This window comes from Neofelis nebulosa, chromosome 17, assembly GCF_028018385.1.
Source record: "Neofelis nebulosa isolate mNeoNeb1 chromosome 17, mNeoNeb1.pri, whole genome shotgun sequence".
Taxonomy (NCBI): Eukaryota; Metazoa; Chordata; class Mammalia; order Carnivora; family Felidae; genus Neofelis; species Neofelis nebulosa.
This window is the reverse complement of record NC_080798.1, coordinates 17,641,087-17,667,239: the sequence shown is the minus strand read 5'-3', so window position 1 is coordinate 17,667,239 and position 26,153 is coordinate 17,641,087. Positions and strand designations below refer to the sequence as shown.

At 39.3% G+C, this 26,153-nt stretch overlaps 1 protein-coding gene and 1 long non-coding RNA gene across 9 annotated transcripts in view; one reads left to right on the top strand and one right to left on the bottom strand.

Moving 5' to 3' along the window:
* Positions 1–2,879: 2,879 nt before the first annotated feature.
* On the bottom strand, positions 2,880–13,360 carry LOC131500341 (uncharacterized). Of its 2 annotated transcripts, XR_009256246.1 has the most exons (3): positions 13,249–13,360; positions 13,163–13,212; positions 2,880–3,938 (listed from the first exon to the last, which is right to left on the bottom strand). It is a non-coding gene; the product is annotated as an uncharacterized LOC131500341 (long non-coding RNA). The 2 variants fall into 2 exon arrangements; XR_009256245.1 differs by having other exon boundaries at positions 13,163–13,291.
* The window catches only part of ZNF461 (zinc finger protein 461), a 36,435-nt gene continuing 22,286 nt past the window's right edge, over positions 12,005–26,153 (top strand). The window contains exons 1-3 of one of the 7 annotated variants that reach the window (XM_058709423.1): positions 12,014–13,688; positions 15,866–15,957; positions 23,470–23,569. Coding sequence is in view for 4 of the 7 variants with exons in the window: in XM_058709419.1 (XP_058565402.1) it covers positions 13,680–13,688 (9 nt within the window). In the remaining 3 variants the exon portion in view is untranslated. Of the gene's footprint in view, positions 13,689–15,865; positions 15,958–23,469; positions 23,570–26,153 lie in introns of all 7 variants that reach the window. The other 6 variants (XM_058709420.1, XM_058709424.1, XM_058709422.1 and 3 more) reach the window with 6 other exon arrangements.

Here is a 26,153-nt window from a genome sequence, read left to right as displayed (position 1 = left end):
ATTCTTAAAATGCAAAAAGATAGAGATGGAGAACAGGTTAGAGGATGGCAGGGATTGGGTGGAGAGGAGGTGGCTATGACTATAAAAGGGTAGCACAAGGGATCCTTGTGATAGAACTGTTCTGAATAGTGATGGTAGTGGTTGTCACATGACTCTACACAAATGATAAAATCATACAGAACTAAATATACACAGAGATACACAAACAGTGCATGTAAAACTGGCAAAGAATGTGAATAAGTTCTGTGGATTGTATCAATATCGAGATCTTGGTCATGATATTGCACTATAGTTCTACAAGAAATTGTCACTGAGGGAAACTGGGTGAAGGTTATATGGGATCTCTATATTCTTACAACTGCATGTAAATCTACAATGATCTCAAAATAAAAAATTAAAATATAAGCACATAGCTCGGACAAGTTTCCTGGTTTGCCATTTGGAAAAAAATAAAATTCTATCCATACCTTACATCATACCACAAGAATAAATTCCAAACAGAGTAGGAATGTAAACATCCTAGAAGAAAGCATCACAAATAAAGGCCTAATATTCCTGTACTAGTTTGCTAGGACTACCATAATAGAAGACCACCAATTGGTATGGTTTAAACGACAGCAACTAATTTTCTCACAGGTCTGGAAGTGTGAGATCAAGGTGTTGGCAAGTTGACTTTCTCCTGAGATCTCTTCTCCTTGGCTTGCAGATGGCTGCCTTCTGTGTCCTTAGATGGTCTTTGTATGTATGCATCCCTGGTGTGTCTCTCTTTATACCCTAATCTCCTAATAAGGACACCGGTTAGATTGGATTAGGGTCTACCCTAACAGCCTCATTTTAACTTAACTAACTCTTTAAAGGCCCTATCTCCGAATAAAATCACATTCTAAAGTATGGTGCAAGGGATTAGGGCCTCAACATTATGAATTGGGGTGTGGGAGGGACATAATTCAGTTCATAAGAATTCCTAATATTTAAAAAAACCTCTTCATTTCAAAATATATACAAATATTGAATCATTATGTTATACATCTGAAACTAATGTTATATGTCAATTATACCTCAATTTAAAAAAACTCTTAAAATTTAGGGAAATACCAAAAATATTGACAGAAAAAAATGGCTAAAAGGAACAAACAATTCACACACAATAAAATGCGAAATAAAACTTAAATGTATGAAAAGAGAAATTCAAATTAAAATGATACTGGGACCATTTTCCACCTTATCAGAATGGCAAAATTTAAAAGGATAACAACATATTCTATTAGTAAGACAGGGTATAATGGGCTGGATGGTGACTTCCAAAAAAGGTATGTCCATGTCCGAATCTCTGAAACTTATGAATGTTACTTTATTTGAAAATTAATTAATAATTAAATTAGTTATAATTAAGGATCTTGAGATGAAGAGTTTATCTTGGATTGTCTAGGTCAACCCAAAATCCAATGACAAGTGCTCTTGTAAGAGTGAGGCAAAGAAAGATTTGACAGGAAGAGGTGGCAATGTGACCATGGAGGCGGAAATTGGAGTGATGGGGCCACAGGTCAAGGAATACCTATAGCCATTAGAACCTGGAAGAAGCAAAAAATAGGTTCTTCCCTAGAGTCTTTAGATGAAGTCTGGCTTGGATGACTTCTTGATTTTGGATTTCCAGCCCCAGAACTGTAAGAGAATAATTACCTATTGTTTTAATCCACCCAGTTTGTGATGATTTGTTACAGCAGTCATAGAAAACAAATACACAGGGGATTAGGCAGTGTCATATATTGCTGGTACAGTGGGGCATATAATAGTATGCTTCAAAACTATCTACATTAGGAGCACCTGGGTAGCTGAGTCCATTGAGCATCTGACTCTTGATTTCAGCTCATGTCATGGTCCCAGGGTCATGGGATTGAGCCCTGTGTTGGGCTCCACACTGAGCATGGAGCCTGCTTAGGATTCTCTTTTCTCTCTCCCTCTGCCCCTCTCCCTGGCTCCCACTCTCTCTTTCTCTCTAAAATAAAAATAAATAAAATAAATTTTAAAAAGGAGAAAAATACATTAAAAATAAAAATAAAACAAAACTATCTACATTTGACCCTGAACAACACAGGGATTACAGATGTGTATTGTCTGTGCAGTTGAAAATCCATGTATAACTTTTGACTTCCCCAAAATGTATAGCCTACTGTTAACCAGAATCCTTACTAATAAAATAGCTATTGCCTATAAGTGGACCTGTACAGTTCAAACCTATGCTGATCAAGTATATATTTATCTGACATCCAATATTAGGAATTTACCCTGAAGATACACTTCCATCTTTTTTTTTAAGTTTATTTACTTATTTTGAGAGAGAAAGAGAGAGAGTGAGAGTGTGTGTGTGAGAGCAGGAGAGGGGTAGAAAGAGAATCTCAAGCAGGCTCAGTGCTCTCAGCTCAGAGACCGACTCAGGGTTTGATCCCACAAACTGCAAGATCATTACCTAAGCCGAAAATCAAGAACCGGACACCTAACTGACTGAGCCACCCAGGCACCCCTACACTTCCATCTTTAAAAAATACAGCCATTACAGGGCACCTGGGTGGCTCGGTTGGTTAAGCATCTGATTCTTGATTTCAGCTCAAGTCATGATTTCATGGTTCGTGAGATTGAGACCCAAGTCAGTCTCTGTGCTGATAGCACAGAACATGCTTCAAATTCTCTCTCTCCCCCTCTCTCTCTGCCCCTTCCCTGCTCTCTCTCTCTCTCTCTCAAAATAAATAAACTTAAAAAAAAAGCCATCTGGGTCATTAGTGTATTGCAAAACTCTAAAAGTTAGTTTAGAATTTCCTGGTTATCAATAAAACTATATTTCCCCCATGGTCAATTAAAAAAAAAATACAGCCATTACAATGGATGCTATAGACCTTTACTTGTTGGCATGGAAAAATGTTCACTTGTGTTAGGTAAGGAAGAATAGCAACACGTAGCCAATTCTACTTTTGAAAAGAAAGTCTGTGTATACAAGGAGGGTAAAGAGATTTACAATATAATGTTCACAGTGGGCTATTGTTATTTTAGGATTCCCTGTTTTCTGAATTTCACTTTTTAAAGTTTATTTATTTTTGAGAGAGGGAGAGTGAAAGAGTACATGAGTGAGCTGGGGAGGCGCAGAGAGAGAGAGGAGGACAGAGGATCTGAAGCAGGCTCTGCACTGACAGCAGAGAGCCCAACAAGGGATTTGAACTCATGAACCGTGAGATCATGACCTGAGCCAAAGTTGGATGCTTAACCAACTGAGCCACCCAGGCGCCCCATGTTTTCTGAATTTTAATGGTCTGTATGTACTTCTTTTATAATTACAAAGTCTATAAAGCTAATCCTCAGAGAATTATCGAAGTAGCTACAGACACAATCAGAATTGGAATGATGGTGTGTGTCTTTGGGAATTTAGGCTAAAGAAAGTTTCTCGAACATCCTAAAGATCTAGCTCTTCACACCAGCTGGGCTTTTACCTGTAATGGCTTCCCTCTTCCTGGAGCCTATTTACTCACTGCTTGCTCTACCATTCAGGGCTGTCTCCTTTCCTCTAATAAGGAAATCACATCTGGCTTAGAGATATAAAATCCTATAGGATTTTGAAATGGGACTTAGGTCTGCTGTGGTGATGCCAATCGGGGAAGAATAAGAGGGCCAGAGGAAGATCAAGTCACGTTAGGTGTCAAGAAAATGAAGCCTCAGTAATTACAAAATGCAGTTGTTTGTTTCCAATTGTACAAATGCCAAATCAGTTCTTCAAAGGCACTCCAGAGATTCATATTGAAAGAATATACTTCCAGTAGGCAGATTATAATGAGCCAAAATTTTCTTAATGGGAAAAAACAGGCTCCAACATCCCATCCTTGTAGTTACATCCTTCTGAACATCACTCTTCACCAGGGAGAACTTGATGGATATCTTTGGACGTGATAATCCTGCAAATGACAAAAACATTCCAATTCCATAAATTCTAGCGCCGTATGATCCTGGAAGAAAGGGGAAGGTGGTCCAGACATGGGAGCTAGGCAGGAATTTCTCTGGTATGGTTCAGTTTTGTCAGTCCAGCAAGAATATACAAATTTAATAAATTCCAAAACTTCCTCATAATAAGGTATTTAAGTAGCCATTAGATATTCAATCATACAATAACCAAAAAATATAGAAAAATTCAAAACACACTGACAGTGGCTAAATCAGGTTACTATACAACATATACAACTATCCCATTTACTAAAAAGGTACATATATGTCATTATGGATAGAATGCCAGACATCAGTGATAGAAAGAAAAATATCTGGGGCACCTGGGTGGCTCAGTCAGTTAAGCATCCGACTTCAGCTCAGGTCATGATCTCATGGTTCATGAGTTTGAGCCCTGCGTTGGGCTCTGTGCTGACAGCTCAGAGCCTGGAGCCTGCTTTGGATTCTGTGTCTCCCTCTCTCTCTGCCCCTTCCCCACTCATGCTCTGTCTGTCTCTCTCTTTCAAAAATAAATAAACATTAAAAAAAGTTTAAAAAAAAAGAAAGAAAGATATCTGGATTTATACCTCTAAATGTTAACATTGTTGATTTCCAGTCTGTGATACTTATATTTTAAGTATATTTCCATAAACTTATATAAATTTAAGTATATTTCCTATTTTCTTTACAAGAACTAAGAATGTCTTGATTTTAGAATGTATGGTCTAAGAAATTTTATTAGATTGAAGTTCCTCAAAAATAGGTGAAAAACAGTCTCTGTTATAGGTCTTTATGTTAGATTTATAGCTCAGCATATTCTTTTAATTTTTTTTTAACGTTTATTTTTCTGAAAGGGAGACAGAGTGCAGGTGGGAGAGAGGCAGAGAGAGAAGGAAGACACAGAATCCAAAGCAGACTCCAGGCTCTGAGCTGTCAGCATAAAGCCCAACGTGGGGCTGGAAATCACGAACCATGAAATCATGACCTGATCCAAAGTTGGCCACTTACCGGACTGAGCTACCCAGGTGCCCCTATAGCTCAGCGTATTCTAAATATACTTGGCTATGAATGATTTCTGTTATGTTCCCTTCTAACAGTTTCTAAGCATACTTATGGGTGTTCTGCCTAAAGAGCTAAGAGGCTCAAACCTTGGTCTAGTCGCTTTACATCTTTTTGATGGAAGGATTTATCTCACTTCTGAACTATTAGCCATAATGCCCTGCAACCAGTGAGAGAATCACCTTGTTCCATTAGTTTCCCTTTGGATCTAACATCAAGAGAATCAAAACTGTAAGGCATAAACTTGACTAGGGAAAATTCACACTCAGAATTCCTGTGAATTCACAATAATTTGGGATTCGGACACGTAGCTACAGTTAGAATTCTTTCTTGTCAACTCCCATGGTTGATCATCGGTACTTCTCCAGAGGTCTTTGTCATGCTCAGCCTTTGACCTACTTTTATTTCCCCTGTTGGATTATGAACAACATAAAGGAAGCAATTATATCTTATTCATTTGTGTTTCTTCCAAGTACATAGGCACAATTTTTGCATACTGCAGGCATGTCCAGTGTCTTACACAGAAATCCCACTTCTAGGATACTTTGTCTTGGGAAAAATTAAAAATGAATAAATATTACAAGGATGTTCACTGAAGAATTCCTGATAATAATTAGACAAAAAAACGTTCAGAATAAACAATGTGTAAATAAGATATGATAGACCACATTATAATCATTATAATTTTGGCTTCAATTTAATTGTCAAAGAGGGATACTCATCAGGAATGGCTTAGTGAAAGAGAGCAGAAAGTATAGAGTTGGAAAATAGTAGAATCTGTTAGTTAAATAAAAACTGAGTGTGGGGTGCCTGGGTGACTCCGTTGGTTAAGTGTCTGACTCTTGATTTCAGCTCAGGTCATGATCTCATGGTTTCATGGGATCCAGCCCCATGTCAGGCTCTGTGCTGACAGCAAGAAGTCTGCTTGGGATTCTTTCTCTCCCCATCTCTTTGCCCCTTCCCTGCTTATGCACACTATCTCTCAATATAACATTAAAAAAGAAGATTGAGGGCTTGGGAACTCAAATTCTGGTTTAATCTCTCAGGAACTCTGCGACATTTCACAATTTATTTCAGTCCTTGATGCCTCACTTGCTTAAGCAGTTAACTGGGAATGGTAACACCTCCCTCACAGCGTTCTCATGAGGATTAAATTAGACAATGCATGTACTTAGAATAGTGTATGAAGAATTCTCCAGAGAAAAAGAACCAACAGGGTGTGTGTGTGTGTGTGTGTGCGCGAGTGTGCGTGTGTACTGAGAGAGAGAGAGAGAGAGAGAAGAGGTTAAGAAAGAGATTTTAAGGGGGCACTTGGGTGGCTCAGTCGGTTAAGTGTATGACTTAGGCTCAGGTCACAATCTCACAGTTCATGAGTTCAAGCCCTGCGTCGGGCTCTGTGCTGACAGCTCAGAGCCTGGAGCATGCTTCAGATTCTGTGTCTCTCTCCCTCTCTGCTCCTCTCCAACTCATGCTCTGTCTCTCTCTCTCTCTCTCTCTCTCTCTCTCTCTCTCTCTCTCTCTCTCTCAAAAAATAAATAAATAAATAAATAAATAAATATATAAAAAAAAAAAAGAAAGATTTTAAGGAATTGGCTCATGAGATTATGGAAGCTTAAGTCCAAAATCTGCAGGTCATGTCAGCAGATTGAACACCCAGGGAACAGTTGTAGTTTGAGTCAAAAAGCTTTCTGCTGGCAGAGTCCCTTTCTGCTCTGAGAGAAGTCAGTCTTTAGTCTATTTAAGGCCTTCAACTGATTGGATGAGGTCCACCCACATTCTGGAGGGCAATCTGCTCTACTCAAAGTCCATTGATTTAAATGTTAATCTCATCTAATCAACACCTTCCCCGAAACATCCAGAATATTTGACCAAATATCTGGGCATCATGGCCTAGCCAAGTTACATAAAATTAGCCACCAAAAGTCCACCCCTTGTCAACTTGGCACCTATATGTATTTTCCTAAACATACTTAATATCTGAATAAAAACAATAACAAGGTCATACTTCCACCTACATGATACAACTATCCTGCATACAACCAAAAAACACACTAATCCTTCTCCTAGATGAGGGTGCAGTCTTGCATGATGTTTACTTTTCTCCCTTATATCCCATTGCTTAAATATTATGATGTCAAGTTAATAATACTTAAATACTATAAGATCAAAACATCTTATAGTACATGATAAAGGGATAAAAAAGGAATAAAGATATTTCTATACATACAAACACAGAAAAATAAGGAAGAAAAACTCATGAAAATTATAGTCCTAGTTTCTGAAACTGGTCACATGGTTGTAGTGGGCATTTAAAACTACCTTCCTCCACCACCCATTGCATATTCCCTTTGCCCTCAGCAAGCACCTCAGCTGGTCATAGTTCTTTACTTGGTAGAGTGACCCAAACATTTATACTTGGAGTCTGGCCCATGAGTAATCCTGCCTTTATAGTTTGTAGTTTGCCATCCACTTGAAACATAGGGCATGGTAATATTAAGAGATGCCCCAAAGTGGGGTGCCTGGCTGGCCCAGTTGGAAGAGCGTGTGACTTTTCACCTCAGGGTTGTGAGTTCAAGCCCCACATTGGGTGTAGCAATTACTTAAATAAATAGATAGATAGATAGATAGATAGATAGATACATTTAAAAAAGAGAGAGGGGGTTCCTGGGTGGCTCAGTCAGTTAAGCATCGGACTTCAGCTCAGGTCATGATCTCATGGTTCGTGGGCTCAAGCCCTGCATCAGGCTCATGTGTTGACAGAGAGGATCCTGGAACCTGCTTTGGATTCTGTGTCTCCCTCTTTCTCTGACCCTCCCCTGCTAGCACTCTGTCTCTCTCAAAAATAAACTTAAAAAAAAATAAATAATAAAAAATGAGAGAGAGATGCCCAAAAGGATCTCCTGTAATTTAGACATACTCTTCCTCATTTCCCTTGTGGAGCAGCAGTCCAACCACCCCTTGGTAGTCAAGATCATTCACCCCAACCAGCACACTTACTTCCTTCTTTGCCTTTTGATTCAGAGGGATGAGAAACCCAAAGTGGCTGGGTAGCAGTCTTAAATGGAACCATTGTATCTCCTGGTGAAAGCATTCCTCCTTTTGGAACTAAGTCCTCTAGGCAGCAGAGTACAGGTTGTGGGGAGGGAAGCAAAGATTTTGCTGTTGGGTTACTAGGGGTAATAGTGAGTGGTGTCACTCCCATTTCTACCCCTTGATTCCTGGCCTTGTGAATCTTGGCTGTGGGAGAAACAGTACCAGATATTGGATGCTGATACCAGAGCATATACAGCCCTCTGCAGAACCATGCCCCTGTCAGATACTGCCATCTAGCTGGCATTGTAACCGAGTCTTCAAAATATCATTCCATTGTTCTGTCAAGCCAGCAGCTTCAGAATGGTGGGGAACTTGGTAAGACCAGTGAATTCCATGAGGATGGGCCCACTGCGGCACTTCAATTACTATGGCATGAGTTCCTTGATCAGAAGCAATGCTGTGAAGAATACCATGATAATGGATAAGGCATTTTGTAAGTCCATTGATAGTTTTGGCAGAAGCATTATGTGTGGTAAAGGCAAATCTGTATCCAGAGTGTCTTTTCCGATAAGAAAAAATTGCTGCCATTTCCATGATGGAAACATCCAATGTAATCAACCTGCCATCAGAGAATGGCGCCAAATTGAGGATTCAGTGTTGGTCTCTGCTGCTGGCTGACTGAGCATTCAGCAGTGGCTATAACTAGGCTGGCCTTAGTGACTGGAAACCCATGTTGCTGAACCATGCATAATCACCACTTTGTTCAAGAGCTCATTAGATGATGACAGGGATGGCTGAGGAAAGAAACTGTGTCCACAGACTGGGTCATCCTATCCACTTTATTAAAATCCTCTGCTGAGCATTTAGCATGGGACACAAATAGCTTCACTTTTACCCTTCAGAGAGGTCTGTCCATCTTTCTGAGATTTCGTTGGCATGTTCCCTTAGCATTTTCCAATCATGTTCCCTTCCTACCATCCAGCCAAACCACTGACCACAGCCCATGAATTGCTATGTAATTGCACATCTGGCCATTTCTTCTTCCAAGCAAAAAAATAAAATAAAAATAAAGATAACAACAAGGTGCACTACTCAAAGCTCTGCCCAATAGGAGGATTACTTGTGCCTTCAGGGCACCCTTGGCCTAATCACTTATACATCACTTTATGGGAGTGCTGCTATGTACACCTAACTTAATGGCTTGTTGGGTCAGATTACACCCAGTTCATGATGGGCAGCTCAGGTCATGTGGTAACTTGGTGGCCAATGGTTTAGTGTTTAATCTCTAAGGCCCAGTAGCAGGCGAAAATTTGTTTCTCAGAAGGAGAGTAGTTAACTACAAAGAACGGCAGTGCTTTGCTTCAAAATTCTAAGGGCCTGTGCTGTGACCCACCTTTGGGTCCTGCCAAAGGCTCTAGACAGCATCACTATCTGCCTCTGATACCTCAAACACCATTGGATCTACTAGTCCTTATGGCCCAAGTGGCAAAGTGCTTGCACAACAATTTGGACCCGTTGCAGAGTCACAGAGGTTTCTCTTGTTCTGGACCTTACTCAAAATCTGCAGCTTTTCATGTCAATTGATAAGTGGGCCAAAGTAACACACCCAAATGAGGAATATGTTGCTCCAAAATCCAAAGGTTCACGAGGCTTTGTGACTCTTTCTTACTTGTAGGAGGAGCCAGAATACAATGACTTATCCTTCACTTTATTTTTGAGAAGAGAGAGCGCATGCACAAGCACATGGGTGGAGGAGCAGAGAGAGAGGGAAACAGAGAATTCCAATAGCTGTCAACCCAGAGCCTCATGAACCGTGAAATCCTGACCTGAGCCAAAATCAAGAGTCAGAGGGTTAACTAACTGAGCCACCCAGGCTCCCCTATCCTTCACTTTAAAAGGGATATCATTGGGGGGTGGGAGGGAGGGGAGGGTGGGTGATGGGTATTGAGGAGGGCACCTTTTGGGATGAGCACCAAAAGGTGCTCAAAATGGAAACCAATTTGACAATAAATTTCATATATTGAAAAAATAAATAAATAAAAAAAATAAATAAAAGGGATATCATGACATGTCCCACACCACTGGATCCCTAGAAATGTCACTGAGGTTGTAGAACGCTTCTAAATTCTTGTTGGATTTATTTCCCAACCCCGACATACAGATGTCTTATCAGTAAATCTAGAGTAGTTGCCAATTCTTGCTCACTAGGTCCTATAGGCATAATGTCATCAAATGTAATTGATCAGTGTAACACCTTGTGTAAGGAAAAGATAATTAAGATCCCTGTGAACTAAATTATCATCCCTGTAAACTAAATTATAGGGCTGGAGAGCTGATGTACTGCTGAGGTAGGACATTGAAGATCTATTGCTTGTTCTTGCCAACTGAAAACAGCTGCTTCTGATAGTCTTTTTTTTTTTTTTTAACATTTTTTATTTATTTTTGGGACAGAGAGAGACAGAGCATGAACGGGGGAGGGGCAGAGAGAGAGGGAGACACAGAATCGGAAACAGGCTCCAGGCTCCGAGCCATCAGCCCAGAGCCTGACGCGGGGCTCGAACTCACGGACCGCGAGATCGTGACCTGGCTGAAGTCGGACGCTTAACCGACTGCGCCACCCAGGCGCCCCTGATAGTCTTTATTAACAGGGATGGGGGGGGGGGGGAATTGTTAGTAATTGCATAGCAGGTACCAGGGGATGCGTTAATTTGCTCAAGCAATGAAACCACATCTGCCAGAATAGCTGCAATTGGAGTTACCACCTGATTAAGCTTATGATAATCCACAGTCATTCTCCAAGATCCCTCCTCTGCAGAGGCCAAATAGGCAAGTTGAATGGCGATACGGTGGGAATCACCACCCCTGCATCCTTAAAGTTCTTAATGGTGGCACTAATCTCTGCAATCCCTCCAAGCATGTAATATTTCTTCTGGTTTATTATTATTATTTTTTTTAGTAATTTCTACTTGTCCTTTCCCATTATATTAGCCCTCACTCAACAGGCCAGAGAGACAGTTGCTGAGTATACCTATTCCAATTATCCATTACAGAATTGGGGGAAAAACACACGATGGGTTCATGGGTTCAGACACCCATTGGGTCTGCTATGAGATGGACCTTAGCTAAAACTCCATCGCTCACCTGACCTCTATAAGCCCCTACTCTGACTGGTAGACCAATGAGGTTTGGGGTCTCCTGGAATTTGTGTCAGCTCAAAACCAGTGTCCAGGGTCTGATTATTTCCTTTTCCTTACTATCCAATCACCTGGTAAAGGCTGTGGGTTCCTTTGGGAAGGCATGGGGGAAAGTTATCAGCATACATTTCTAGCAGTGTGACAAGGGTTTTTCATTCAACGGGTTCTGTATCTGTATATGCAAGGGTCAAGTCTGAGAATTGACTGAAGGGCCATAACTGCTTTTATGCTTTTGTTCACTTCACCTAGAACTCTCACTTATACAGATTAAGAACTTAGTAGACTTCCCACCTATTTCACTTCCACCAAAGAATACCAACATACTCCCAGTTACTCTATAACAGAGATTAAAAAAAAAAAATCTTTCATGATCATTTTGCATTCATCACAATAAATTACTTCACATTTTTAAAACTTATTTTACTTTTTTAATTAAAAAATTTTATGTTTATTTTTGAGAGAGAGTGCAAGCAGGGGAGGGGCAGAGAGAGAAGGAGACGCAGAAGCAGGTTCCAGGCTCTGTGCTGTCACGGGGCTCAAACTCACCAACCATGATATCATGACCTGAGCAGAAGTCAGATGTTTGACTGAGCCACTCAGGTGCCCCTTAAAATTTATTTTAGAGAGAGCGAGCGTGGGGGAGAGGAGCAGAGAGAGACAGAGGGAGAATCTTAAGCAGGCTCCACGCTCGGCACAGAGCCCCATCAGGTTGCAACCCCATGACCCTGGGATCATGACCTGTGCCGAAATCAAGAGTCCGAGGCTCAAGCCACTGAGTCACCCAGGTGCCTCAAATTATTTCATATTTTTAAAATCATGTTTTAAGTTATAGTTAGGTTTTTTAAAATTTCCCTTGGAAATTTAATTTTCAAGTTAAAACCAATGCTCCAGGAAACTTAATTATCATTATCTTTCTAGAGATAAGTAAAGAGGGTTAGAGTAGGTATCACCACATACTCAATTTCACACACTCCAGAATACTGCAATGTCTCATATAGTTACTACATTCAGATAATAACCACTCCATCTTCCATCCAGATTTCTAACTTGCGTAAGTTGCATCAAAACACACAAAAACAAATTAAATCCCTCACATGAGTCACACTCAGTTAAGGCTCACATATATCAACCTCAAAGTTACACCGTTGTAATCACCTGCCCTTTCACTGTCATACAATTCATCCGAGACTTGGGTACAGTAACACATCACTTTCACATACTTTGTATATTTCACTCAACACCTTGGACAATATCAAGTGCAAACCATCTCATACACGTAACCAAGAATCAGACTCAGAAACAATCACTTGTCACAGATACATTTCCTCACATCACAATTTGAGATGGGGTTTCTGGACTTTCAATAAGGTTAGAAATCTTTAGATCTGTCCTTTCTGGCAGGTAATCTGTACTAGCTTCCACCCCTCTCAGTCAATTCTGGTATCTCACACACACACTTAGACGTCACACGTCGCTTCATGCCTCTCCCACGCATATATGCAAGGCTCAGTACGCGCTCGCCCCGCCCCTCTGGGTCCCCCGGGTCTCGGGCAGGTCCAGCTTCCTTCCTTCTCGCGACACTCACTACAGCCAACCGCTCCTGCTGGTATGGTAGACTCAACACAAACAGCCTCCCACAGAATGTTACAAGGTCACTGCTCGGATAGCCTCGTCGCCCGCAAGCGGGCGTAATCAATCATACTGTCTCAAATGGCCCCTCACGCATAAGCCACGTCATATTACACCACCTCATAATCACTGAACGTGGCCGTGTTCACCGCGTGAACTCACACGGGTCTACAGCACGACCGCTATTTCAAACGGCCTCAAAAACGTTTCACAAACGAGTTTCCTCGCGTATATGACAACTCAGTCGGTGTAACGTACAGCCTCTTCCTCTTGTGCCGACTCACCCTCGGGCACTCGCACCTTCCGACTCAGACAACTTATCTCACACCGCCACCTTACAGATGAAAGCCGAATCCTTCCGCACCGCTACCTTACAGATGAAAGCCGGATCCCTCCGCACCAGACAACAACAATCCTCTCAAACCACAGCACGTGCGCGTCCACGTTGAGGGAGTAGGGACAGCCACGGTGCCAGGCCTGAAATCCGCCCTCAGAGGAATCCGAGGTCCAGAATTCAGACCCCAAATTCGGGTCTGAGCCTTGGAAACGGGGAGGTTGTGACAGCACTCGAGGCCCGAACGAAGCTGCGCAGGTGCATCCCGAAGCCTGGAAGATTTACCTGGTTCATTTCCGGGGGGGTTTTCCCTTTCGGACTACGTTTCCCAGAAGACACTGTGGTCCAATGCTACTTCCGGTGGGAAAGTCGGCCGCCGAGGTCGGTGAGGCAGTGTGTGTGCCGGGCGAGGCGTCCGGCCTCGCCTGGAATGCGAATCAGAATTTGGACTAGAACCTTTCCTGAGGATGCTGAAGGTAAGGAATCCTGGAGCTCGAAGGCTTGGTAAGAGGAGTGTCTGGAGTGTTAGGCCTCTTAAGTGTGGGAGCTGCCCTAGGGTGGATAGGTTGGGTTGTTGTGAGTGTGTGAAGGAAACTATAGAGTTTAAGTGTATAAGTAAATTTGGCTGTTTGTTGTGACAGCGACTGGATTGGGGATCGTGCTTTTGTGACAGTGTAATTGTCTGCACGACCATTTGTGTGAATGGGGTTTGTATGTGATTGTGACTGTGATTGCGGGTGGTTATTTGTGTAAGCCACATATACTTGCATAAAAGAGAAAAGCACAGTTCCACCAATCAGTACACCCAGGCTCACCTAATCAGTCAGTTAGGGAGACATTCCAGTGTCACTTATAGATTCATACAACACAAGGCAAAATCACATTATCCAACCCACGTTTATCATCACACATCCTTGGACAAAGCCACAAGTATGGTAAAACAAAACAAAATAACCCCTCCCCAACCACAAACCGCCCTCATACCCACTTAGCCCTTATCCCCAACAATTATCTGAAGAACTCATACACATCACCAAGTATCATAGAAATATAGTTACCATGACCACAGACAATGTCTACTCCACATCACCTCAAGGTCACACAATTTTTAAGCTTCAAGAAAGGCTTGGTTGGGGGCTCAGGCAGCAGAGTATGCAACTCTTGATCTCTGGGTTGTCAGTTCCAGCCCCACGTTGGGTGTGGAGATTATTTGGGAAAGGCCTGGTGTCTCCTAGTTCTTCTCCACTCTCTACCTCACTATTTCTGCCATTCACCTTAAAAACACCTAGAGTAGGAGGAAAGAATGGCACTATTGCACATCCAAAATCAGTGTCTAAGATTATTTATTATGTACTGTTTCTTATCTGAAATGTTCATATTAGCTTAAAAATTTTTTTATTATATTACTTCATTTAAACTAAAGTTGTCTGTAATTCTTCAGCCACTCCGAACACCTTATTACAAATGCTTTCACCTTCCTTACATGCATACATATATGCATATATATATTTGTGCATATATGTATGTATTTTCCCGCCAAAGATTAGACTACAATACACATTGTTTTGTAATTCTTTATTATAAGATATTTAGGTTTTTTTGTCTGTACTCAGGAATAAATTTCAGAAGATTTTCCAGGATGCTTCCAGGTGTGATTTTTTTTTTCAAGAGGTTTTTTTTTTTTTTTTTTAAGTTTATTTTGAGAGAGTGGGTGGGGGGGGAGGCGGGGGAGAGAAAGAATCTCAATCAGGCTCCTCACAGGCAGCAGGGAACCCAGTGCAGGGCTGGAGTTCATGAACCCATGATATCATGACCTGAGCTGAAACCAAGAGTGGGACGCTTAACTGACTAAGCCACTCAGGTGCCCCCAGGTGTGATTTTTTAATTTCACCAGTACTTCAAACTGAAGTCTCAAGTATTTATTTTGTTCTGGAAATTTTTGTTCTATTTTTTTTTTCTTTTCCATCTGTGTACCATCAGTCTCTATTTTTGAAATTCTTGTGAGACATTTGTTGGAACATTAAAAAAATTTTTTTTTAATATTTATTTTTGAGAGAGAGAGCGTGAGTGGAGGAAGGGCAAAGAGAGAGGGAGACCCAGAATCTGAAGCAGGCTCCAGGCTCTGAGCTGTCAGCATATAGCCCGACGTGGGGCTCAAACTCACAAACTGTGAGATCATGACCTGAGCCAAAGTTGGGCGCTTAACTGACTGAGCCACCCAGGCACCCCTCGTTGGATCGTTTAGATCCAAGTGATCATTGGATCATTTTCTATCCCTGATCTTTTTGTAATGTCTATTTCCTTTATCTTTTCCCTTTTATTTCAGTGAAGATCTTGTCAGGATAAGTCTGAACATGTTGGTTGGGTCCATTTTATCATAGGGTTTGGACACTGGTCTGCCTCTCTAAATCTTTCTTGCTAAAAAACCTGGCTCCAGTCTTTCTTGAATCCATCCTGTTATACCTGGCTTCCCTCCTTGTTTTGAGTAAGGTTGGGATTTGTCCAATTTCTCTCTAACAGTTTATGTATGTGTGTATGGGGACTGGGCATAGTAGACATGTAGGGGGAAGAAAAATGTCATTCTACATTAGCACTTTGGGCGCTAAGAGGCAAGACCATCTGATGTCTTTTGTTTTAAACCCCTTTCATCCAGCAATACTTTCTTTGGACTGTGAGTTTCTTCTAAAGTGGAACTAAGAAGAGGACTAATAAATACATTGAATTCTAAAAAAAGCCATGGCCCATGTAAGTTGGTGGGTTTTTTTGTTCCTAATTGATAGTCTTTTTTTTTTTTTTTTTTTTTTTTATAGTCATAGGAGTATTAGCATTCTTTATCCTGATATTGTTGGCCAGTTGATTATCATACAATAACTGACTAGTGAGTAAGTGTTGGTTTTAAAAATTCAAAGTCTTCCTTTTTTGCTCCTCTTCTTTCTAACCAGTGTTCTTATACTCATTCAGTAAGTCATTTTTCATTTCCCATATGCTCAGCCTTCTGCCAAGGGAAGGAGAGAACAAAAATAGTATTCTTTTGAGGGAAATATGTTTCTCTTGTCAGAAATGTTTCTCTTGTTTGATGAGGTGATTTAATAATTATTTATTGAGTACCTGCTATGTGACAGGCACTCTTCTAGGTAACTATGAATAAATCAGTGGGGGGGAGGGGCAGGGGAAAAAGACACCTACAAATTGTCCCTTATGAAACTTAACTTGTAGTGAGAGAGAGAAAAATAACTAATTTATATAACACCAGACTTAAGATTTAAGGCACACAGGCGCGCGTGCACACACACACACACACACACACACACAGTGTGTATATGTAAAGAGCAAAATAATTACAAGATAAAACAAAGACCAAAAAACAAATATATGTCCTATCAGTAAATATACATGATTTTTAACTCACCTATTAAAAGAAAAAGGCCTTTAGATTGAGTCTCAAAAACTCAACTCTCTGCATTAGACACTTAAGTGATTCAGAAAATTTAATGAAAGGATGGATAAAGTATACCAGACAAATGGAAACCAAAAACAGACAAAAATTCAGGCTATATCCCACCATTAAACATGGCAAAGAAGGGCACTATGTAATTCTAAGGTATACATTTCAAAATGAAGACAAAATAGTTATAAATGCACATGTATCAAATAGTATACCATCAAATTTCCTTGAGCAAATAGGAAAGCAGATAGTAGAAGAAAGTGGTAGAGGATACTAATTAACCCTTTCAGTCAAAGTCAGGCCAAGTGAACACATTTTGTAAGGATGAAATACTCCATCAAACCTACCTTTTTGATATATATTCAATTCTGTATCCTAGTAATGATGAATATACATTCTTTTCAAGTCTCCATAGACCATTCAGAAAAAATGATAAAATATTAGGCCACACTGAAGTCCAAATAAGTAGAAATGATAAACCATGTTCTCTGAACACAAATGCAGCTAAGATAACAACAAAATCAGAAAAATAAAGTTACTCTTAGCAACAATTTGTAAAATCCATCTCAATAACTCCTGGATCAAAGAAGAAATATAATCTAAAAGCAAAGGATTTCTAGTACTCAATGATAGTACTATATTTTGGAACCCATGGGATTTAGTTTAAGTAAGACTCTAAGGGAAAAGTTACAGCTTTAAGTCCTTCTCACAAAAATAATGAAAATATCTAAGTTGAAAGGAAGTAGTAGGACATATGGAGGGGATTTATAAAAATAAAAATTATGTGTGTTAGAAAACAGGAAAAACATCATTAATAAGATAATATGACAAATCTCAAATTAGGAAAGAAAAAGAAAGCACAATATAAAAATTTTAAAGGGAAAATCCACAGAAGTGAAGGGTCTTGAAAAAATACTTTATTGGATTATTTGCAAATGCATCCATGTATATACTATTTTCAGCTACTCTCACTTCTTGAGATCTGAATTTCTGTTTGATAGAATTTCTTTTTGTTTTTAATTTTAAATTTTATTATTTTTTTAACATACATTCATTTTTTGAGAGACAGAGACAGTGCAAGCCAAAGAGGGGCAGAGAGAGGGAGACAAAGAAATCGAAGCAGTGAGAGAGCTGTCAGCACAGAACCTGATGTGGGGCTCAAACCCACAAGCTGTAAGATCATGACCTGAGCCAAAGTCGGGTGCTTAACCGACTAAGCCACCCAGGCGCTCCTATATCATTTCTTTTTAGCTGGAAGATCTTCCTTCAGCATTTCCTATAGTTTGTGTTTTCTGATGATAAATACTCTCAACGTCCTTTATATGAAAATGTCTTTATTCTACGTTAATTTATAAAATAAGTCAAGAAATGCATCCTCTTCTGTTTTCTGGAAGAATTTTTTGAATTGTGTTATTTCTTCCTTAATTGTCTGATAGACTTCAACAACAAATGCACCTGTGGTAGGCAGAATAATGACCCCCAGTATTATCTACATGCTAATCCTGGAACCTGTGAATATGGTACCTTATCTGGCAAAAGGGAATTTGCAGATGTGATTAAATTAATGATTTTGAGATGGGGACATTATTTTGGATTATCTGAAGAATCAGGGTCAGAGGGAGATGTGAGAATGGAATATGCATACTCCTGGCTTTGAAGATGGAGGAAGGGGTCCATGACCTACCTAAGTGGCCTCCAGAAACTTGGCAAGGCAAGGAAAAGGCAAGGAAATAGACTCTTTCCTAGAGTCATCAGAAAGGTACACAGCCCTGCTGGCACCTTGAGTTAGTCTACGGAAACCCTTGCTGGACCTTTAACATACAGACTGTAAGATGATAAATGTGTTGTTTTAAGCTACTGTATTTGTTGTAGCAGCAGTAGAAAGCAAACACAATGGAGTTTTCTTCATGGAGAGACTTTAATTTCTTTAATTGACAGGGCTTTTGGGGATTTTATTTCTTCTTGAATCAAGTTAGTAATTTATCTTGTAAGGAATTAGTTTATTTCCATTTTGATGTCAAATTTATTAGCATAAAGCTGTTTATAATATTCTCTTATTATCCTTTTAATGCCTGTCAGACATTGATAATTCATGTCTATTTTTCTTGATCAATATACAAGCAATTTATCAATTTTATTGATCTTTTCAAAGAACTAGCTTTTAGTTTTATTGATTTTTCTCTCCAGTTTACCATTGGTTAGATTGCTATTTCATTGATTACTGATCTTATTCTTTCCTTCTTTCTGCATACTTTGTGCTTAATTTTCTCTTCTTTTCTGAGTTCATAATTCTGTTTTTTCTTTTAGCGATGGGCCACTTAGAAGAGTCTTCTTTAACTTCCAAATTTTGGGGGACTTTTTAGATCTTTCTGAATTCAGGTCTTTCTGAATTTCTTTTTTAATTCATTTAATTCATGATTTACTTCTGTTGTGGTCAGAGAACATACTCTGGAACGTTGATCCTTTTAAATTTATTGAAACTTGTTTTATGGTCCAAAATGTGTACTGTCTTGGTCAATGCTCAATGTGCATTTGAGAAAAAAAAGGGGTGTTATACTATTGTTAGCGTGTTTATCAATGAAATCAAGTGGTTTGTAGTGGTGATCAAGTGTTCTATGTTTCTAATCTTTTGGTCCCTTGGTCTATCAATTACTGAGAGAGGACTGCTAAAATCTACAAATAAAGCTGCAGATTTATCTGTTACAGTTCTGTCAGTTTTGCTTTATGTGTTTTGAAATTCTGTTAGGTGCGTGCATATTTAGGATTGCCATGTCCTCTTTTTTTTGTTTGTATTTTATTTATTAAAAAAATTTTTTTAATGTTTATTTTATTTTTGAGAGAGAGAGAGAGAGACAGACAGACAGAGTGTGACTGGGGGGAGGGCAGAGAGAGGAGACACAGAATCTGAAGCAGGCTTCAGGCTTTGAGGTGTCAGCACAAAGCCTAATGCAGGGCTCAATCTCACGAACTGTGAGATCATGACCTGAGCCGAAGTCAGCACTTAACCGACTGAGCCACCGAGGTGCCCCTGTTTATTTATTTATTTTTAAGTGGTCTCTACACCCAACGTGGGGCTCAAATTCACAACCCTGAGATATGAGTTGCATGTTCTTCCAACTGAACCAGCCAAGTGCCCCAAGATTTCTAAGTCCTTTTGATGAATTGACCCCTTTATTATGAAATGTTCCTTTTGGTAATACTCTTTTTCTTGCATTCTGTTCTCTTTATTAATATAACTGCTTCAGGTTTCTTTTATTGTTACATCGTGGCATATCTTTTCCCTATCCTTCTCATTTTAACTGATTTTAAGTGTATCTCATATAACAGCACATAGTGCAGTTCTACTTTTTCATTTAGTCTGATAATCTCTACCTTCAAGTATCTAGACTAGGGGTTGGCAATCTGTGGCATGCTGGCCTAGTCCAGCCTACAGCCTCAATCTATGAAGGATTCTGCATTTCTGAAGGGTTATAAATAAATAAAGAAGAATATGTGGTGGGGACTATATGTGACTCATAGAGCCTAAAATATTTACTAAGTGAGCCTTTTCAGAAAAAGTTTGCTGACCTCTCCATGGACTGTTTAAATTCAACGTAATTATTAAGTTTTAATTTATTTTCTTGTCATCTGTTCTTCCTCCCCCCCCCCCCCCCATTTTCCTGCCTTCTCTTGGACACATGTTATATTTTTTAGTATTTCATGTATCTCCACTATTTTTTTAGTATTTTATTTATCTCCATTATAGGATTATTAGCTATACTATTTTTACTCTTTTATTGTTTTAGGGACTGTTCTAAGGTTTATAATATGCTTTTATTTTAATTTTTTAAGTTTACTTATTTATTTTGAGAGAGAGAGAGAGAAAGCAAGCACAAGTGGGGAAGGGGCAGAGAGAGAATCCCAACTAGACTCTGTGCTGTCAGCATAGAGCCAACTGCAGGGCTCGATCTCATGAACTATGAAATCTGACTTAAGTGGAAATCAAGAGTCAGATGCTTAACCAACTGAGCCATCCAGGCAGCTTCCAATATGCCCTTAAAAATAGATAATTATAGTCTTCTAGTATTTAAAAAGAAAAAAAAATTTTTTTTTACATTTGTTTTTGAGAGAGAGAGACAGGGCACAAGTAGGGGAGGGGCAGAGAGAGAGAGAGAGAGAGAGAGAGAGAGAGAGAGAGAATCTGAAGCAGGCTCCAGGCTCTGAGCTGTCAGCATAAAGCCCGATGTGGGGCTGAAACTCACGAACCATGAAATCATGACCTGAGCTGAAGTCGGATGCCTAATCAACTGAGCCACCCAGGTGCCCCACAGTCTTCTAATTATTTTATACAACTTCACAAATAATGCAGAAATCTTATAGCTAGATACTTCCATTTTCCCCTCACACTTTTTTTGTGTTGTCATATATTTTATTTCTAAATACATAAAACCACAGTGCTTTTCTTTCTTCAATTATCTTTTGAAGAAATTCTGAAATTAAAATGATATCTTTTCTATTTACCCCCCGATTTACCATTTCTGGTACTCTTCATTCCTCTGTGGATAGAAGGTTTTACCTAATGTCAATTTTTTGTCCCCCTGAAGAACTTGCTTTAACATTTTTAATAACACAGGTCTTCTGTGCTACAAACCTCTCAGCTTTCATTTCTCTCAAAAAACAAACCAGAATACACACACAAAACCCCAAGCTTTATTTCCCCATCAATTCTGAAAGATTTCAGTTGGATATAGAATTAGGGGTTGACAGCTTTCTTTCAGCATTTTAACGATGCTGTCTTGCCTCCATTGTTATTAGATTTTTTTTTTTTCATTTTCCTTGGTGTTCAGTGGGCTGTTTATAATGATCACAGGTATAGTATTCTTTGTGTGTTTTTTTTCAAACTTTTATCTAAGTAATCTCTACACCCAATGTGGAGCTCTAACTCATGACCTTGAGATCGTGCTCTCTCAACTGAGCCAGCTAGGTGCCCCTAGTATTCTTTGTTTTTATGTTACTTGGGGTTCATTTAGCTTCTTGAATCTATGAGTTGCTTTTTTAAAAATGAAATTTGGGAGTGCCTGGGTGGCTCAGTTGGTTAGCTCAGGTCATGATCTCATGGTTTGTGAGTTCAAGCCCCACGTTAGGGTCTGTGCTGACAGCTCAGAGCCTGGAGCCTACTTCAGATTCTGTGTCTCCCTCTCTCTCGCTCTCTGCCCCTCCCCCACTTGTCCTCTCTCTCAAAAATAAATAAATAAATATTTAAAAAATGAAATTTGAAAATATTTTCCCAAATGTTTCTAAAGATTTTTTTAGCCTTGTTTTGCTCTTCTGAGTCTCCAATTACACATATGTTGGATTGACAAGTGTCTCATGGAACATTATGGCTCTTTTCGCTTTTTAAATTTTTTTTCAGTCTTCTCTCTGGACTTTCAGTGAGTGATTCCTATGGACTTGTCTTGAAATTTACTGATCTTTTCTTCTATTGTGCTTAATCTGCTATAGATCCATCCAGTGAATTTTTATTTCTCAATTTCAGGATTTGCCTTTGGTTCTTTTTAAAAGTACCTAAAGTTCTCAAATCTTTGCTAACTAATTTCAACATCTGAATCATTTATTTGTGTTTCTATTAGGTGATTTTCTTTTGAGTATGGGTCACATTTTCTTCTTTTTTGTATTTCTAGTAAGTATTTTACTAGTAATCTAATGATTAAAAAAATTCTTTTTAATGTTTATTTTGAAGGAGAGAGAGAGAGACACACACACACACACACACACAGAGTGGGGGAGGGGCAGAGAGAGAGGGAGACACAGAATCTGAAGCAGGCTCAAGGTTCTGAGCTGTCAACACAGAGCCTGATGCAGGGCTGGAACCCACGGACCACGAAATCATGACCTAAGCCGAAGTTGGGCACTCAACTGACTGAGCCACCCATGCGCCCCGCACCCCTAATGATTTTTTTTTTCAACGTTTTTTATTTATTTATTTTTTTTGGGGACAGAGAGAGACAGAGCATGAATGGGGGAGGGGCAGAGAGAGAGGGAGACACAGAATTGGAAACAGGCTCCAGGCTCCGAGCCATCAGCCCAGAGCCCGACGCGGGGCTCGAACTCACGGACCGTGAGATTGTGACCTGGCTGAAGTCGGACGCTTGACCGACTGCGCCACCCAGGCGCCCCATGATTTTTGATTGTGTACTCGACATTGTATATTATATATTGTTGGCTGTGATTCTGAATCTTGTTAATCCCTTATTAGAGAAGAAATAAGTTCTACTAGATAATTTATATAATTATACATAATGTAAAGCATGATACTTAAAACACCATGGTACTGATTTATAAATAGATCAAAAGAATGGAATAGAAAAATCTAGAAATGTACCTGCAAATGGTAATTTAATATGGATAAAAGTGACATCTCAAAACAGTAGGCTAATGATGGACTTTTTTATTAAGATATAATTGGCCGGTCATGTTAGTTTTGGGTGCACAATATAGTTCAGTATATGTATATGTTATGTATATGTTACAAAGTGATCACCATAGTGAGTCTAGTTAATATTCATTACCACACATACTTACAAGTTTTTTTCTTGTGATGAGAACTTTTCAGATCTAATCATTTAGCAACTTTCAAATATACAATAGAGTATTTATAACCATAGTCACCATGTTGTACATTATATCTCCCAAGGGTTTGTTAATTTTTTCACTGGAAGTTTATAACCTTTTGACCACCTTCTTCCATTTTGCCCACCCATCTCCCTGTGCCTCTGACAGCCACCAGTCTGTTCTCTGTACCTATGAGTTTGATTTTTGTTTTCTGTTTTTAGATTTCACACATAAATGAGATCATGTGGTATTTGTCTTTCTCTGTCTGACTTACTTCACCTAGTATAATGCCATCAAGGTCCATCCAAGTTGTTGGAAATGGTAAGATTTCCTTGTTTTGTTTAATGGCTGAATAATAGTTGTGTGTGCATGTGTCTGTATCACATTTTCTGTATCCATTCATCCTTTGGTGGACATTTAGGTTGTTTTATTGTGTTGCCTATTATAAATAATGCTGCAGTGAACATGGAAGTCCCAGTATTTTTTCAAGTAGATATTTTCATTTCCTTTAGATAATTACCCAGAAGTGGAATTGCTGGATCATATGGTAGTTCTATTTTCAATTTTTTTGAGGAATCTTCATATTGTTTTCCATAGTAGGTTCATCAGTTTACATTTCTCACCAACAGTGCACAAGGGTTCCCTTTTCTCCACATCCTTGCCAATGCTTGTTATGTATTGTCTTTTTGATAATAGCCATTCTAATAGGTACAAGGAGATATCTCATTGTGGTTTTGATTTGCATTTCCCTGATGATCAGTGATTTTAAACACCTTTTCATGTAACTGTTGGCTGTTTTATGTCTTCCTTGGAAAAATGTCTTTTCAGATTCTCTTCCCATTTGTATTTTTTAATTTTTTTTTAAAATATAATTTATTGTTGGGGCGCCTGAGTGGCTCAGTCAGTTGGGCATCTGACTTCAGCTCTGGTCATGATCTGGTTCATGAGTTTGAACCCCCCATCGGGCTCTGTGCTGACAGCTCGGAGCCTGGAGCCTGCTTCAGATTCTGTGTCTCCCTTTCTCTCCGTTTCTCCCCTGCTCATGCTCTGTCTCTATCTGTCTCTCAAAAATAAATGTTTAAAAAAAATTAAAAATAAATATAATTTATTGTCAAATTGGCTAACATACAGTATGTACAGTGTGCTCTTGTTTTTTGGGGAAGATTCCCGTGATTCATCACTTACGTAACAACACCCAGTGCTCATCCCAACAAGTGCCCTCCTCAATGCCCATCACCCATTTTCCCCTCTCCCCCATCCCCCATCAGCCCTCTGTTTTTTGTATTTAAGAGTCTCTTATGGTTTGCCTACTTCCCTCTCTGTTTGTAACTATTTTTTCCCCTTTCCTTCCCCCATGGTCTTCTGTTAAGTTTCTCAAGTTCCACATATGAGTGAAAACATATATCTTTCTTTCTCTGACTGACTTATTTTACTTAGTATAATACCCTCCAGTTCCATCCACATTGCCCCAAATAGCATGATTTCATTCTTTCTCATTGCCAAGTGGTATTCCATTCTATATATAACCCACATCTTCTTTATCCGTTCATCAGTGGATGGACATTTAGGCTCTTTCCATAATTTGGCTATTGTTGAAAGTGCTGTTAGAAACATTGGGGTACATGTGCCCTGTGAGTCAGCATTCCTGTATCCTTTGGATAAATTCCTAGTAGTGCTATTGCTGGGTCATAGGGTAGTTCTATTTTTAATTTTTTGAGGAACCTCCACACTGTTTTCCAGAGCGGCTGCACCAGTTTACGTTCCCACCAATAGTGCAAGAGGGTTCCCGTTTCATAATATCCTTGCCAGTATCTATTGTTTCCTGAGTTGTTAATTTTAGACACTCTGACGGGTATAAGGTGGTATCTCAGTGTGGTTTTGATTTGTATTTCCCTGATGATGAGGGACTGAGCATCTTTTCATGTATCTGTTGGTCATCTGGATGTCTTCTTTGGAAAAGTGTCTATTCTTGTCTTCTGCCCATTTCTTCACTGGATTATTTGTTTTTTTGGGAGTTGAATTTGGTAAGTTATTTGTAGCTTTGGGATACTAACCCTTTATCTGATATGTCATTTGCAAATATCTTTTCCCATTCCATCAATTTCCTTTTAGTTTTGTTGATTCCTCTTCCCATTTTTAAATCAGATTATTTATTATTTATTTTCTTCTGCTATTGAGTTGTAGGAGTCCTTTATATATTTTGAATATTAAATCCTTATCAGATACATGATTTACAAAAATTTTATCCCTGTAAGTTGCCTTTTCCTTTTTTTGATGGTTTCCTTTGTTATAAAGAAGGTTTTTAGTTTGATATAGTCCCATTTGTTTATGTTTGCTTTTGTTGCCTTTGCTCTTCTGGCTCTTCTTCTGCTCTTGCTCTTCTTTGCCCTTCAAATCCAAAAAAATCATCACCAAGACCAGTGTCAAGTACCTTTACCTGTATGATTGCCTCTAGAAGTTTTATAGTTTCAGGTTCTACATTCAAGTCTTTAATCCATTTTGAGTTGATTTTTGTGTATGGTATAAGAGTGCTACAGTTTCATTGTTATGCATATGGCTGTCCAGTTTTCCCATCACCATTTATTGAAGAGACTGTCCTTTTCTCACTGTATATTCTTGGCTCCTTTGTCATAAATTAATTGACTGTATGTGGTATTTGGGTTCCCTGTTCTGTTTCATTGATCTATGTGTCTGTTTTTATGCCAATACCATACTATTTTGATTACGATAGCTTTGTAATGTGGTTGAAATTAGGACATGTGATGTCTCCAGCTTTGTTCCTTTTTCTCAAGATGGTTTTGGTTATTTGAGGTCTTTGGTGGTTCCGTGCAAATTTTAGGATTGTTTGTTGTATTTCTGTGAAAAATGCCACTGGGATTTGAAGGATTACATTGAATCTGTAGAT